General features: G+C 36.3%; 1 protein-coding gene across 2 annotated transcripts in view; it reads left to right on the top strand.

The window, feature by feature from the left end:
- LOC106868825 (solute carrier family 23 member 1) overlaps positions 1-16,204 on the top strand; it is a 44,182-nt gene extending 27,978 nt beyond the window's left edge. For both annotated transcript variants that reach the window (XM_014914252.2, XM_014914251.2), the window contains 6 exons: positions 3,411-3,531; positions 4,149-4,305; positions 7,370-7,623; positions 9,395-9,668; positions 12,263-12,358; positions 15,662-16,204. In XM_014914252.2, the coding sequence (XP_014769738.1) occupies positions 3,411-3,531; positions 4,149-4,305; positions 7,370-7,623; positions 9,395-9,668; positions 12,263-12,358; positions 15,662-15,885 (1,126 nt within the window). In that variant the 3' untranslated portion in view covers positions 15,886-16,204. The remainder of the gene's footprint in view (positions 1-3,410; positions 3,532-4,148; positions 4,306-7,369; positions 7,624-9,394; positions 9,669-12,262; positions 12,359-15,661) is intronic.
- The last annotated feature ends 1,122 nt before the right edge of the window (positions 16,205-17,326 follow it).

Here is a 17,326-nt window from a genome sequence, read left to right as displayed (position 1 = left end):
TATATATATATATATATATATATATGAGGAGTAAGAGTTGAATTATTCTTGCTTGAGATATTTGTAAAACTATCCTATTTTTATATGTAACCAGGTGTAAGCTCACGCCCTACCTAGTTTTTGTTTGAACTGATAAGGGCCTTTCACAGGTTTCTTTGCTCTGTAGTTTGGTGGTCACTAAAAGAAATTTGGAATAGATGTATGGCTGGTGAGAGTTATGCAACTCATGTACAGAACCGTTGTCAGTAAAGTGCTTTGTATAAAAATAGGTATCATCTCAATAGAAACAAATATTCAAAGATAGAGCCATAAGACTGTAGAGACAAATCTGGAAATACTGGAAATAAGGGGGAAGCAAACAACACTATCATATAGCTAGAAGAGAAGCTAGAAGCCAGGTATAGTTAGTTAGGAAGAAACCAAAAGAAAGTAGATTATATATGTTCTGTGATGTGAGGTTCAAAGGCATGGTTTGAAAGACATTGTACTTGAGAGAACTGAGATGTCATTTGGGAGTGGCATGTATTGAATGATAAAGAAGCACTTACCCTCAGTGACACTGAAGAGTCATAGAAACAAGTGAGAAATTTTGAATGAGAAGAATGTATGGGTGCACTTTGTAGGGATCAATCATTAATGACAATTGTGTGCTTGAAAGCACCTTTAAAAATATGAAGGTACAGTTAAGCTAGACTAAAAAGGATTGTCAAGGTCATATACTAATCACTCAGTGATGCAGATAGTACAAGGAAGTGTTGCACCTAATGACTGGCAGTGTAGTATCATCATCAATTGCTACAAGAGCAAAGAAAATACTCAACGGACTGAAATTACAGTTATTAAATTGATGGACTAAGTTAGGAAAGTTACTGAAAGAATTGTAGTGAGCCATTTAGGAAGAGAATTAAAATACCACCACCACCACCACCACAACTGTCTCTTTAGTCAGTTAACTACAAAAGTTGCACATAACCAAGTATAAGTTCACCCTGAAACTAGTTTTTGTTTGAGCAGAAGAAAGCTTTTCACAGGTTTGTATGCTCTATAGTTTGGTGGTCACTAAAATAAATTAAAGATAGATGAATGGCTTGTGAGAGTTATGCAATTCATGTACAGAGAGATTGCCAGTAAATTGAAGATTAACAATTTCAGTGAGGAATTTAGCTTGCAGGGCCATAATAGAGGAGTTTAAGATCAGCTGTTCTTGGGAATTCCTAAATACTGATGACTTAGTTCTCATAGATAATTTACTGAAAGAAGTAATCTTAACTTGAAAGTAAATCCTCTTATCAAGAGACTTCAAAGACTTAAGTTGTAGTCAGTAGGAAAGAAAACAGAATGAGAAGTATAGTAGGATCACAGTCTTTCTAGTTCTGATGCCATAGCAAAATGAACCCAGTGCACTCTGTAAAGTGGTTACTGAATAAACAGAAACAACGTTGGATGAAAGGGACTCTTACTTAGCCTTGCTGAGGATTGCCTTTGAAGTGGTAGGACTCCAGTATTGTGAATATATTAAGGCGGTGAGCTGACAGAAACGTTAGCATGCTCTGCCATTATGTTCTGAGTTCAAATTCCACCAAGGTCGATTTTGCCTTTCATCCTCTCGGGGTTGATTAAATAAGTACCAGTTACGCACTGAGGTTGATGTAATCAACTTAATCCATTTATTTGACCCTTCTATGTTTAGAAATAAATATTGCGAATATATGAAACCTCATCGTTCATTATCATTGTTGTTCATCTGTCTTCATTTATATATATGTGTATGTTTATGATGCATGTGAAGACTGGAGTTTTTGGCAGATTGCATGGAGTAAACCCAACTGTCAACAGGCCAAAGGGCAATATCCAGCAATGCCACTGTGGTATGCATCGCTCAGAGCATGGTAAGACACACAACTCAGCATGGTCATTCCTCTGCATCCCTAATATAGGCCTAGCTGTCTTGACAGCAGGGATGAGGGAGTGAGGCTGGTCATCTTGTGCAGTCACCATTTCCTTAGTTTCATTAGAAGTTGTTGTATAAACAAAAGTAGTTGTGAATCTTTGGTTGCCTGCATGGCTGCATCCTCTGTTGTTGCAGTATAAGAAGTGGAGTCTTGGTCATCTTCAAAAATAAAGATATAATATTTATCCTCACTTAAATGTGGACATTCTGTTAGAACAAACTGTACTGCGGTAGATGCCATGACAGAAACTTGGCATTTGGTACAAAATGCACATTTGTTTATATCACTAGTGGGAAGACAAATCCCTGCCATCTTCAGTGCCGAGACCACCAGATCACCTGATTTCAACCTTCCTTGGTTTCATCAATGATAGGTGCTCGACTGCTAAAGATAGCAGTGACTTATCTCCCCACAAGTGATATATAGAAACAGAGTGTCAAAATAGGTGCTAGTGTCACAATTAGCCAGTGAGCTTGTTAAGAAAATATGAAGTGTGAACAAGGTACCTGTCAACATCCTATTACATTCCTGAGTATCTTCTTTCAATTTTAAAATTGTCCTTTTTACCCTCCATAATATTAAATTTATGCCATTCCCAGTTACATTTTGCCAAAACCCTGCTTCATTTACATACTGCATTGTTTTGGAAGTTCCCACTCTGTTGTAGTTTATTATTTGCATTTCTTACAAATATTAAACTACAACAGACAAATCAAATATTAACCATTCCAGCTTCAAAGTAAAACACAAGTGATGGAGGAAAATAATGGTGATGTATCAGTACAAAATGGAGATTGTATACTGAAAGGACCTTGACTTAAATATTAGAAATTATTTTTCTTTATAGCAGAAAATGTTATTCCTTTTTGTACATTACATGAACCTCACCCTACTATTCTGATCTCATCCTATCATTTACGAAACTCCAAAAAAGAATATTAGCACTGTTTCTCTTCAAAGTAACCAAAAACTATCTGCGTTATATGTTAATTTAGAGTAAATAAAAAATAATCCTAGCTACATTGAGCTATTGAACTACAAAGTGTTTTAGCATGTTTCTTTCATCCATAAATTATTTTAGCAGTCAAATTCAAACATTATCAACAATAAGAATACAGTTTGTAAGCCTATTGTATTTATTTGCCCACATGTAAAAAAATGAGTGTAAATTAAAAATAACTTGCTTAAAATAAAAACTGCTGAAGTATTTTCTCACCTCTAGCTAATAATTTTCCCCAAACATGCAGTAAATTAGCAAAATTGTTTGAGCTTCAGAAAAAATTGCATTGCAGTATTCATTTAAGCTCTTTGCCTTTCATTTTTTGGGGGTTGATAAAATAAAGTAGTCAAGTACTGGGGCCCTATGTAATCCACTGACACCCTACCTCTCCTCCAATTTCTGTCCTTGTGCCTAAATTAGAAATAATTATCTTTTCTGTACATATTTCTCATTTCTAGAACTGCTGTTTTTGCTGGAATTTTATGTCTATACTGTGATAAGCTAAATTGCTATATACCCAGTTGGAATAAACAAAAACACTGTCATCTCATGAACTATCCTTTACACAAAGTGTTTGCAGTAAGTGTTCATTTAAGTTTTCGTGTATGTTCAAGGTACTTAACTCTTGCTATACTACTTCATTCAGCTGTGTGAGTGGTGCCTTGCTGAGTTTAGTTTAACTATTAGTTTCTCTTTGTCACTTATTTTCTGATTGTCATCATCATCATCATCATCACCGTCATTTAACGTCCATTTTTCCATGCATGCATGGGTCATACAGAATTTGTTGAGGTAGATTTTCTATGGCCAGATGTTCTTCCAGCTACCAATCTTTACTTGTTTCCAAGCAACACATTCTTCACAGATGACTAGAAATGGACAATATACTTCTTTACAACTGACATGTGATGTCAAGACAAGGGTACACACACGTACACATGTACTCAGACATGCATAAGCACACGCATGCACACGCACATACACACACACATGCACGCACATACACACACACACGCGCACACACACACACACACACATTATATCAATAAAATGATAAATGATAATTATTATGCTAATGTTGTTTTCCCTGCCACCAAACTCATCATCACCACTATTATTATCTTCATTATTGTAATCTACATTTCTACATACAGTGTGTTATTATGAATATCGTCATTCTGTTCTCTGTTTACTAGATTCTGTTTGCCATAATATTTGGTTGGATTCTAAGTGACATCTTAACCAAAGCTGGAGTTTTGTCTGCTAATCCTCAAAACTCACAGTACTTTGCTCGGACAGACAGCAGATTTCATGTAGTACATTCTTCATCCTGGTTTTATTTCCCATATCCTGGTATGTATAATTGTTTGTCTCTTGTTTTACTTATGTTATATATTTGTTTAATGCTTTTTACAGGTGAAATAACTGGCATTCTGTTGGTTATGATGAAGAATGTTTCATTTGATCCGATCAGCAGAACAGCTTGCCCGTGAAATTAAATATGCAAATGGCTAAGCACTCCACAAACATGCATACCCTTAACATAGTTCTCAGGGAGATTCAGTGTGACATAGAATGTGACAAGGCTGGTCCTTTGAATTACAAGCACAACTCATTTTTGCCAGCTGAAAGGACTGGAGCAACATAAAATAAAGTGCCTTGCTCAAGGACACAACATGTCACAAGGAATCGAACACACAACCCTTACAATCAGGAGAGGAATACCCTAGCTGCAGTAATATTGAGAATGATATTACACTTATTTGGAGATATCCCATAATTTATCTTGAGTGTACCTAGCATGTTAACAGTTTGGCCCCCTCATTTCTGATTCTAAAAAGAACAAATATCTCATACCCCACTGCTGTCATCATCATCATCATCATCATCTTTTAACATCCGCTTTCCCTGCTGGCATGAGCTGGATGGTTTGACTGAGGGCCAACGAGCCAGAAGGCTGCACCAGTCTCCAATCTGATCTGGTAAAGTTTCTACAGCTGGATGCCCCTTCCTAATGCCAACCACTCCGAGAGTGTAGTGGGTGCTTTTATGTGCCACCGGCACAAGGGCCAGTCAGGCGGTACTGGCATCAGCCACGCTCAAATGGTGCTTTTTACGTGCCACCTGCACAGGAGCCAGTCCAACGGCACTGGCAATGACCATGCTTGAATGGTGCTTTTTTTATGTGCCACCAACACGGGAGCCAGTCAGCTGCTCTGGCAACAATCACGCTAAAATGGTGCTTCTAACGTTACACTGGCATGGAAAAATGATAATTTGTTTTTAAAAAAATGGATGCATGTTTATGTGTGTGTGTATATGTGTATGTGTGTGTGTGCAGAGATGGCTGTGTTGTTAATAGGTTTACTTCTTAACCACATGGTTTCATTTTCAGTCCCATTATGTGGTACATTGAGCAAATGTCTTCTACTATAGTCCCAGGTTGATCAAAACTTTGTGATTATATCTGGTAGAAAGAAACTGAAAAAGCCATCCAACTCATGCCAGCTGGTGTTAAATGATGATGATGGTGATTATATGCGCATGTGTGTTTGTGTGTCCTTTTCTTGATATCATGTGATCATTACAAATAACCATCACCACTACACAAACAGTGTTCTTCGTTTCCAGTCTTCCATGGAAATATATGCAGCTGTAAGAAAATATTTCCTTGCTTGGTTAACAAGAAGAGCATCCAACCATGGAAAATCTACCATCTACCAAATTCCATCTGGCTCATGGAAGTATAGAAAAGAATCATTGTCATCTCATCCTCATTTGTTGTCCTCCTTCTCCTCAATACTTGCATGAGTTACATGCAGTTTATCGAGACTTTTTCAAAGACCAGATGCTCTTCCTATCACCAACCTTACCTGTTTTCAAACAAGATAATATTACCCCATGGCCAGACATGTTTTTTGCAGAATTACACTAATTTACAACTATTGTGCTATGCCAAGACAACTTGACATAGCACAATTTACAACAATTGTGTTATGTCAAGACAGAGACACAAATGTACACACACACTCACATACATGTATGATGATGGCTGTTGGCATGTTAGATGAGTATGACCATCATTGACAAAGTAATGCCTGTACAAAATTTTAGGTCTAATAAGACTTGCACAACACCTCATAGACCCTCTCCACCCTATTGACATGATCCTGAGATGAGTCAAAGCAAGATATCTAGTGCTAATATCAGTCAAAGGTTCAGGAATGTAGGAGTGCCATGATTTCTAGGGCAACCAAAAGATCCCCAAAATCTCCAATGCTATTCCCTGTATATGTAGTATTATATCAAATTGACCTTCTCCTAGAGATATGCTTTAGCAAGGATGCTTTACTCCCAGTGGTCTTCCAGCATGCCAGACACCAGTCCAGAATTTTTGAGTATCCATGCTATTACTATATAGTCGTTGAACCTGTACTAGGTTCATCTGTCCTTTTGACAGGTCTGGTCTTTAGTCCTGCTGGGTTTCTAGCAACCCTTCTCTCCAAGCTAGCCAAGTGGGGGTGCCAGTTTAGTTGCCAATAACTCGACCAAGCAACAGGATGTACTAGATTCCATGTTATCAATAGCATTCATGAGAGAGCTCAGAAGTGACCTGATACACATCATCATCATCATCGTTTAACGTCTGCTTTCCATGTTAGCATGGGTTGGACGATTTGACTGAGGACTGGTGAACCGGATGGCTGCACCAGGCTCCAATCTGATATGGCAGAGTTTCTACAGCTGGATGCCCTTCCTAACGCCAACCACTCCGAGAGTGTAGTGGGTGCTTTTACGTGCCACTGGCACGAGGGCCAGTCACGCGGTACTGGCAACAGCCACGCTCAAAATGGTGTTTTTCACATGCCACCTGCACAGGAGCCAGTCCAGCAGCACTGGCAATGACCTCGCTCGAACGATTTTCTAACGTGCCAGTAAGGCGACGCTGGTAACGATCATGCTCAAATGGTGCTATTTACATGCCGTATATATACATGCACGTGCACACACACACACACACACACACATAGCATACTTCTTTCAGTTTCTGTTGATTTATCCAAGGTGCCATACTATGGGATTGAACCTGAAACCATGTGGTTGGAAAGCGAAATTCTCAACCACACAATCATGCCTGTACCTCTAGGTGCACTTGTGTGTGTGTGTTTGTGTGTATATGCATGTGTGTAGGTTCAGTCATAGTGTATTTAGCACTACATTCCCTAAAGTTATTCCTTTCATTATGACAATATAGTACAATATGATACAAGAAAGATTTGTCTACTGTTTCTAGCTCTGCTAGAAATTCTTTGTTGATTCAACTCGATGGATATTCATTACTTGTTTATTGATCTATATTTGTGTTGTCAATTTAATGGCTGATAACGCTTTTTTTTTTTTTCTTTTTACTTTGCAGGTCAGTTTGGTCCACCTAGTTTCCTAGCGTCTGCATTTGTTGGTTTTATAATAGCTACGATGACGTCTATCATTGATTCAATTGGGGACTATTATGCATGTGCTCGAATGTGTGGTCTCCCACCCCCTCCTAGCCATGCTGTCAACCGTGGTATCATGATTGAAGGGTTTGCCAGTTGTCTTGCAGGGGCCTTTGGGGCTGGACATGGCACCAGCACTTATGGAGGAAACATTGGAGCAATTGGAATAACAAAGGTAATCAATAACTGAATTGTTTGTATTTGTTTTATTTGTTTATAGTTTTAACACATAAAGCATTACGGGCCACGATTGTGGCCATCAGGCACAGGTCGACAGGCCATGATTGTGGCCCAGATAGATGCATTTAATTTATGGGCGTTTGTTGGGGTCTAATGTCACTCAAATACTCCGATACACCTCGTTCCCAGAATGCAAGAGGACTAATAGTTCAACTAATGACTTTTTGGATGATGTAAAACTTGCCACCATTATATACTAAGAAGATATTTTAACTATTTTTTTTGTTTTTTATGTGTGTACGATAGTCTCATTTTCATAGAATGTGCTCAGCAGCCCATGCTATGTAAGTGAAAATCCCAGCACTTTATGGGTTAATTATTAATTATATTTTACACTATATAAACTTTTGATTAATCAAATTCCTCCATTTTGTCTCTGTTTTAGTCTTCATCTCTGTATGTGTGTGTCTTTCATTGATGTATACTATGTCTTGTCATACCATATGGCCATCCATACATATAGGTATGTCCTTTATGGCCATACCTCCCTCACCCTCTCTCAGTTGAGAGGTCTTTGCTTTGCAGGCGCCAGTGCCTTGTACAATGCACTTGTGCCAGTGCCACATAAATGCATACAGCACACTCTGTAAAGTTTTCTTTGTACCAGTATTAAGTTAAAATGTTATTTCATCATTCAATATCAATAGAAGTTGTACTAAGACCCATCCATCCATTTTCACTGCCCACTGTTCTTTGAAGGGTTGTAAGGGTATAGTTCTTAGGCACCTCCTCCATAAGGTCGTATCAGAAGCAACTGTCATTACACTATTTTGCTAGACTTCCTAGCATAACCAACCAACCAGCATACACACACACACACACACACATGCAGCATACTTCTTTCAGTTTCTGTTGATTTATCCAAGGTGCCATACTATGGGATTGAACCTGAAACCATGTGGTTGGGAAGCGAAATTAGGAAGGACATCTAGCTGTGAAAACCATGCCAAAACAGACAATTGGAGCATGGCAAGCTCCTTTCAAACCATCCAACCCATGCTGGCATGGAAAACAAGCATTAAACGATGATGACGATGACAACTTACACCTGAATTGTTTAATTTGAGGGCCCCAAAACCAATAATTTCTGTCCATAAACAGTTGATGAAAGTTAGAATAACAATGAAAACCAGTTGGAATTTACTGACGAAATTAGTTTTCAGTTTCCACAGTTTATAATTAAAATTTGTAAATAAATCACTTGTTTTACTATATCCTGCAGTTCCATACTATTAAATTTATATTTCCCATATGTCACTTAAGACTTATTTGGACTCTTTTTACAAAGTTGCTTAAATGCCAGTGTAGCTATGGCCAATAATTCCCTCACACAGAAAAATGTGGACAAAGTCACTGACTGGAATGGAACCATGTGTCTATCATAGAGTAGATGGGTATGCTACCACTGCATCAGAGAGAGATCTTCCAACTTTTAACTGTAAAATTCAAAGCTTTAATGTTACCAGCAAGAAAGTTTTTTTTTTATTTTGCTTGTAGCTCATATTTTTTCCTTTAACTGGATTCATTTTTGCTGAGACCACCCACTTGCCAAATTCTAAAGATTATATGTTATAACTATATGAAAGTAGTTATTTTAGATTATTGCTGGCCATTATATATTTGAAAGCATGAACAGCAGAGAGTGAATTGAACAAAAAAATATATTAAAAACAATTCTTTATATATTAAATATTCTTATATTCTAGGTTGGAAGCAGACGAGTATTTCAAATGGTTGGCGTCATATTCATTGTATTTGGAGTCCTTGGAAAACTTGGTGCAATTTTTGTGATAATTCCTTACCCTGTACTTGGTGGAGTACAAATTATCAGTTTTGGTATTTTTATTGGTCTAGTACTCTCCAACATGATGTATATAGATATGAACTCATCTCGCAACTTAGCTATCATTGGCATCTCACTTTTGTTTGGTTTAATGGTACCCTATTATGTTTCTAGCTCTAAAAAACCTTTTGATACAGGTAAGTATTTTCTTCTTTTGAAATCTTTAGTTTTCTTTGTACCAGTATTAAGTTAAAATGTTATTTCATCATTCAGTATCAATAAAAGTTGTACTAAGACCCATCCATCCATTTTCACTACCCACTGTTCTTTGAAGGGTTGTAAGGGTATAGTTCTCAGGCACCTCCTCCATAAGGTCATATCAGGAGCAACTGTCATTACACTATTCTGCTAGACTTCCTAGCATAACCAACTGAGAATACGGATATTATCCAAAAGCAAGTCAAAAAATAGATATTACATTTTCTTTAAATTATTCAGTTGCTTCCCTTCAAGAGGTATCTTAATTTATGTGATCTATGTCCCTCACCTATCTCTCACTTACTCAACACTATACAGGCAGGAATATGCTCTAGCTTGTCAGTAGCTTAGAAATAATATTAATACAATGAAATAATCTTTGTTTTATTGGTACTTCAGAGATTGTTCCTAGTCATTTTCTTTTTCTTGCTGAATCTAGAAGGAAGGGCAATGCCCATGACCTTTACTGTTCAGTAGCTGCAAGAAAAACATAAGCAAGGAGAAATTTCCAGAATGCTGATATTATTACAGGATCAGGGCATGGATGGACATAACAAGGGTAAAAAGAGGGGGATACAAGTAGATGAAGAGTACCTGAGTAAAAGATGTATGAGACCAGCCACTTTTGCAAAACACAGGCCATTGTACTAGCTATAGAAAAGATAGATAGAGAAGACAGCACACCAGAAACTGGAGCATATTTGTTAGTGATTTAATGCCAGTTAGTTCAGTGACCTTTCTCTGGATGCAGGTGTACTTTATTGAGCAGTACTTTATTGGGATCTTCATTTGAGCTTTGTAGAGAATCAGCAATTGTTATGAGTTACAATTTCAAAATATCGTATATATTATACTATTTTATAATGAAAGTGAAATGTATACTGTGCATACTCCGAAATAAATGATATAACATTTTGATGGATTTATCCATTGTAAGTAACTATCATTTATTGTAGAATATTGTACATTATAAAAGTTTATTATTAAACATGTGTGAATATTTGTCAGTTAATTACTGAAGTTGATCTAAAGTGTGAACAGAATCAAATAACTTGGTATTTGTGAAAGATAGAAGTAACTACAATTGTCCAGTGAAGCTGTGTTGTCTAACCATATGTCAGCCCTGATTGATCAGAACTATAATCAATGACATCCCAGTTGTAACCGTTTCATCTATGTTTTAGATCGAGTATGTTTAGAATAACATGATCTAATTTGATGTTCCAGCTGTGACAATATCATTTATTTTTCAGACAAAGTTTGTCTAGAATGACATTATCCAATTTGACCTCACTGAATTTTCTTAAGGTGAGAGGGTTAAGTGTCAGAAAGATTTGTCTGCTATGTCTATCATGTCAAAGTATTTGTGTTGCAACTCCCACATTTGCTCAACAAGAAATTGATTGGTTAGACAGTTGCATGTACGTTTACTTGGATTTAATTTCATTGAAAATGTGTTTCTTATATTTTGTTGCTTTAACCTAAAGTCTGTCCTAATCCAGCAGATTATGATTAAAAGCATTCCAGCTGGGACAAAACCATCTTTTTAGAATTACTTAAGACTATATCATCCTGTAATATCCTTTCTCTTTTTAAGTAGGCTGTGATTTGAAGGAGATTTGACTGTTATTTCTAGCCAGTTGAATGACTAATGACTCCCGCATTGAGTTTTTCCTATTTAGTATATAGTGTTATCAGTTGCTTAAGTTTTTATTTTAGAAAAGTTATTTGTTTTCTTATATATTTTTTCTTCACCATTTGTTCTCGTCATCAGCATCATCATTTACCATCCACATTTCATGTGGGCATGGGTTGGACAGGTTGATAGCATCTGGCAAGCCACAAGACCACATCAAGCTCCATTGTTAGCTTTGGCATGGTTTCTATGATCGGATGCCCTTCCTAATGCGAACCATTTTACAGATTGTACTGGATGCATTTTTTTGTGCCACTAGTCCTAGTGAAATTTCCAAATAACTTGCAAGCAGAAAAAAAGAATAAGGCAAAAGGAAAAGGAAAAAGTTCTCATTACTAAACTGGGAAGCATTTGAGAGGGGAAGATAGCTCTATGTCAGGCATTGAAATGCTGCTAATGTATGATAGAAGAACAAGCACAAGTGTCTTGCTATAGAGAGACTACTAAGCAGTAATGTTAGAATACAAATTCTATAACACATAATTACATTCTTTTCAATCTGTTTTAATATTGGTGATATACAAATATTCTGTTTAACATTCTGCACTTGTAAGGCAGCAAGCTGGCAGAAATGCTAGCACACCAGGCAAAATGCTTAGCAGTATTTTGTCTGTCTTTACGTTCTGAGTTCAAATTCTGCCAAGGTCAACTTTGCCTTTCATCCTTTCGGGGTCGATAAATTAAGTACCAGTTGCATACTGGGGTTGATCTAATTGACTGGTCTCCTCCCCCAAAATTTCAGGCCTTGTGCCTAGAGTAGAAAAGAATATTCTGCATTTGTATACTTCATGTTTTAATATCAATATTCTTATCTGTTCTATTTTTTTTATTACTTAGGTTATGTAGAATTAAATAACATATTACAAACATTGCTAGGAAATGCTAATTTTGTTGGTGGTGCCTTAGCTTGCTTCCTTGACAACACAGTGCCAGGTAAGTCCCCAATTTTTATAACAAAATTTTATAAAATATTTTATGAAATTTTCTAAAAACAATTTGTAAAAAAATGTTATAGGCTTAATCAGAAGAGGAAAGGCAGTGCCCACTACCCTTTAGTAGGCCCTCCAAGAGTATTTGAGAGAAAGAAGAAACCCTAACACATCACTATTTATTCACAGATTGGAACTCTGCTCCAAATCTATGCAACAGTGAACTTTGCTAAAGATATACAAAGGCCAACTGGTTGGTGTTAAAATGGATGACAGATTAAGTTTATCTCATAAGAATAGATACAGCCATTCCAACAGGCTTTCATGCAGTTTCAGTCTATTTAGTTTTATTACAAAAAACAAAAGACAGGTCAATTCAAAACTGTAATAGAAGATACTTCCCCAAGGGTACCACGCTCTGAAATTGAACCTAGAAGCACATAATTATGTGAACTTTAGTAGTATCACAGTAGTCATCTTATGCAACTGGCCTCCATAATCCTGTTATGTTTAAATGACAAGAGTTTCATCATCATCATCATCATACATCTGTTTTCTATGCTAGCATGGGTTGGACAAGTTGACTGGATCTGGTGAGTCACAAGGCTACATCGAGTCCCTGTGTCAGCCTTGGTCTGGTTTCTACGGTTAGATGCCTTTCCTAATGCCAACCACTTTACTGTGTGTACTGGGAGCTACTTTTGTGCAATCAGGTCTTGTGATGTTGCCAAGTAACTTTCAAGATAGGAAAAGAACAGGAAAGCCCACTCAGTTATGGATGGGGGATGGGTATTTGAAAAGTGGGATGTAGTTTTAAACCAGGTGTTGATAGGCTAAAAGTATAAAGGGACAAGTCCAGGTGCCTTTCTATAGTGATGATAGATAGCTACCCCACATTATATAAGGGTGAGTAGGAACAGTGTTACTAATAGAAAGGGTACTTTTACCTTAATAAATCTTTCAAGAATATATAATAATAGTGGATTCTTAATCTTGATGTTCTTGTTCATTCCTTGTCTATGAACTTTGACCTTTCTGATTGGCTGCTCCACCATATTTAGTTTCCTCACAGCTGTTATTCTCTGAACTGCTAAATGTCAATAAACACTTATTAAAGTTAATGCCTTAACACTTTGGTATTCAGGATTATTCTGTCAAAAATGTAAAGCTTATTTATTCATATTAATTTTAATTTATCATGCATTATCTCATCATCATCATCATTGTTTAACGTCTGCTTTCCATGCTAGCATGGGTTGGACGATTTGACTGAGGACTGGTGAAACCAGATGTCTACACCAGGCTCCAATCTGATTTGGCAGAGTTTCTACAGCTGGATGCCCTTCCTAACGCCAACCACTCCGAGAGTGTAGTGGGTGCTTTTACGTGCCACCGGCACGAAGGCCAGTCAGGCGGTACTGGCAACAGCCACGCTCAAAATGGTGTATTTTACGTGCCACCCGCACAGGAGCCAGTCCAGCGGCACTGGCAACGATCTCGCTCGGATGTCTTTTCTCATATCTTTGAAATTTTGATGATGTGATTGTTTATTTTTATAGGTGTGAGAGATTGATCTGGCCAGTTTGAACATAAAACTGGCAGTGTATTTAGGTTGGATGCGGCTGGTTAAAATGCTTAAAGGGTTAACAGAGATATATCTGTGTCACTACACTTTTGAGACATTTTTGTAACTTTATACTATATTAATACATTATATTTATATTGGTAGGATAAGCCTATTATTTTCTTTTTTATATTTGCTGCTTTTGCGAATTCCATGACTCTATGTTGCCATCCAATTCCATTATTATGAATTTGAATTGGGAACTTGAGTCACAGTGAACCTTTCATTAGTTAGTTACACAACCATAGGTGCCACCCTTACACATATGTTGCAGTTACTCTCTTGATAGAGTTTAGTTATCCTGACCATTGATCTTCTAGGATTCCTCTGCTCAACATCAATGTAAGAAGCACTGTTGGCTCAGTTGAGCTCTTCAACTACCTCTTCACAATCTGTCATGCTGCAGTCTCATGGCTTTGCTGTATCTCTGGCAGGGCAGCTGAACAGGTGCTTTACCTTGCCAAAGGACAACCCATAACTATGCAGGGCACAGTCATCATTCCTTAAGGTGTCTTCAAAATACCCACATACCCAAACCTATCGTAATAGAAATTTTCAAAGTACCCTTACATTATTTCCCACACTTTCAGTTTTACTATTTTCTGTTTATTAACATCAGTTTGTGTGGAGGCATGTGGCTTAGTGGTTAGGGTGTTAGCATCATGATCATAAGATTGTGGTTTCGATTCCTGGGCTAGGCGACACGTGTTCTTGAGCAAAACACTTCATTTCACGTTGCTCCAGTCCACTCAGCTGGCAAAAATGAGTAACGCTACGATGGACTGGCGTCCCGTCCAGCTGGGGAACACATACGCCATAGAAACTGGGAAACCGGGACCATGAGTCTGGCTAGGCTTTAAAAGGGCGCATTTATTTTTTTTTTACATTAGTTTGTACCAATATTTCTAGTTTCTGCCTGATAGTATCAATTTGTATAATTATCTTTATTTTCAAGAGTTTGTGCCATTAAATTTATTTTTTCCCTTTGCTTGTAAAAACTATTAGTCTTTGATGGTAAATGCTTTTAGCTAGTAGGGAAATTTTCTCCCTTTGTGTTGTTAACACGCAAATACCCAACAAATTGGGAATATCTTTTTTGAATACAAGATGCCAGGCAAAATGCTTAACAGCTTTTTGTCTGTCTTTATGTTCTGAGTTAAGAATTCTGCTGAGGCTAACTTTGCCTTTCATCTTTTCAGAGTCAATAAAATAAGTACTAGCTGAGTACTGGAGTCAATGTAATTAACATTCCCCGTACTTGCTGGTCTTGTACCAAAATTTGAAACCAATATCTTTTGTGAATATTTTTAAAATTTATATTTTATATTTATTTCTTCTATACATTAGTAAGACAAAGTCAGTTGTTGACGTTTGTAATCAGAACTATCTAACAACTTCCATTGGCCTCAATCAGTGGCAAAACAGAAAGCTGCTGTAACACTGGTTTTGCATTCTATAGGAAATAGTTGAGTAAGCCAAATGGTTAAATTGAGTAATGAATCTGAGCCTGAGACCCAGTTTACCACTGACTACCATTTACTCAGTGGCATAGACTGTCATACTTTACAATCTCCTTTACGTGGCAGTACAAATTCTATATTTTTGTTAACTCATTCTGTTTTGTAATGATATTTGTTATTTATAAAATGTTCTATTAAGGTATTAAACATTAAATATTTTCAGGCACACTGGAAGAAAGAGGCTTCATTGCATGGCAAGAAATAACTGTAGATGAATCAAATGAAGAAAAGGCTGATTCATATGGACTACCATTTATTAATACAACCAATAAGAAGTCTAAGATATTTCAGTACATTCCATTTCTCCCTGGCTACGTATCTCCTACCTTAAGCTGTAGATCCCGTTGTTGCAGACACAAGAAAAATGTTGACATAAACATTGCTTAGCTAAATAATGTATAACATCTGACATTGCTTGTTAAATCTGAACTGTGACTTTGTTGACAAATTTAAAATTTACTCAGGATGCAAGATTATTTATCTGTAATCTAATTTAATATAAAATGTTATGCTGTAGGAATATATTTTAAAGGACATGCACACATTAAATGAGAATTTAACCCAAAATAAATAGAGGCAGAAAACTACTAGTACTTTTGAAAACAAACAATTACTTAGTTGACGTAGTTAATCATGTACACATAGTTATATTGTAGATTTATTTCAACCTTTTATCCTGAGTTCATAATGGACAGAAGTAATTCTTAATGCTATATATATATATATATATATATATATATATATATATATATATATATATATATATATATATATATATATATATATATATATACACATACATGTGTGTGCATATATATATATAATGTATATACATTTGTATATATATAATGTATATACATATGTATATATGTATAACGTATACATATGTGTGTATATATATATATATATAAATATAACGCATATACATATGTATATATGTATGTGTGTGTGTATATATATATATATATATATATATATCCACACAAACACACACATGTGCATATGTATGTATACACACACACACTTTGATGTACAAACAAAAGGTAAAAGTACTTGATAGAAGAAGAACTAGAGTACATATTATAACCCTAAAAATCATTCTTTAATTTTAAATGGAAAGTTTACATCTTCTATGATCCCTAATAGCTTTTAATCGGATCTTTGTGGCCAGAATTTTCATTGACGAATTTGATTGGTTGCAAGAGTAAATTTTTTGGGTTCAGGAACTGAAACTGTGATGAAGGTAGCTATTACCAGAAAAAGGTTATGTGAAAGTAGGAAAGTGAAAAAAGTATACAATTTTCTCCAATGGTGCAAGGAGGGTAACTCTATAAAATTTAAGGACAATTTATATTCTTCTCCATATTTACATTAATTCATTCACATCATACTTTTATTTGCTTTAGTTATTGAATGGCAGCCATACTGGAGCACTGCCTTGAAGGGTTTAGTTGATCAAATCAATCCCTGTGCTTAATCTATAACTTATTGTGTCAGCCTTTTTGCTGAACTGTTAAGTTATGGTGACATAAAGAAACAAACACCAGTTGCCAAGTCGTGAGAAACAAACATGAATACCAAGATGTACATACACACATATATAAATATATTTATATGTGTGTATGTACATCTTTGTATTTATGTTTGTTTCTCACCACTTTGCAACTGGTGTTTGTTTCTTTATGTCCTCTCAGTCTGCTATAGTCATTACACCCTCCTCCTCCTCTTCCTCCTCCTCCTCCAATTAGCTATACAAAGATGTTAGTGTTCCAATAAACTTTCCCGACAGGTAAACTTTTTACATATGTTATCATGGTAACTGGACTAA

The sequence above is a fragment of the Octopus bimaculoides genome, chromosome 2, assembly GCF_001194135.2.
Source record: "Octopus bimaculoides isolate UCB-OBI-ISO-001 chromosome 2, ASM119413v2, whole genome shotgun sequence".
Classification (NCBI taxonomy): Eukaryota; Metazoa; Mollusca; class Cephalopoda; order Octopoda; family Octopodidae; genus Octopus; species Octopus bimaculoides.
This window is presented reverse-complemented; position numbering and strand designations above follow the sequence as displayed.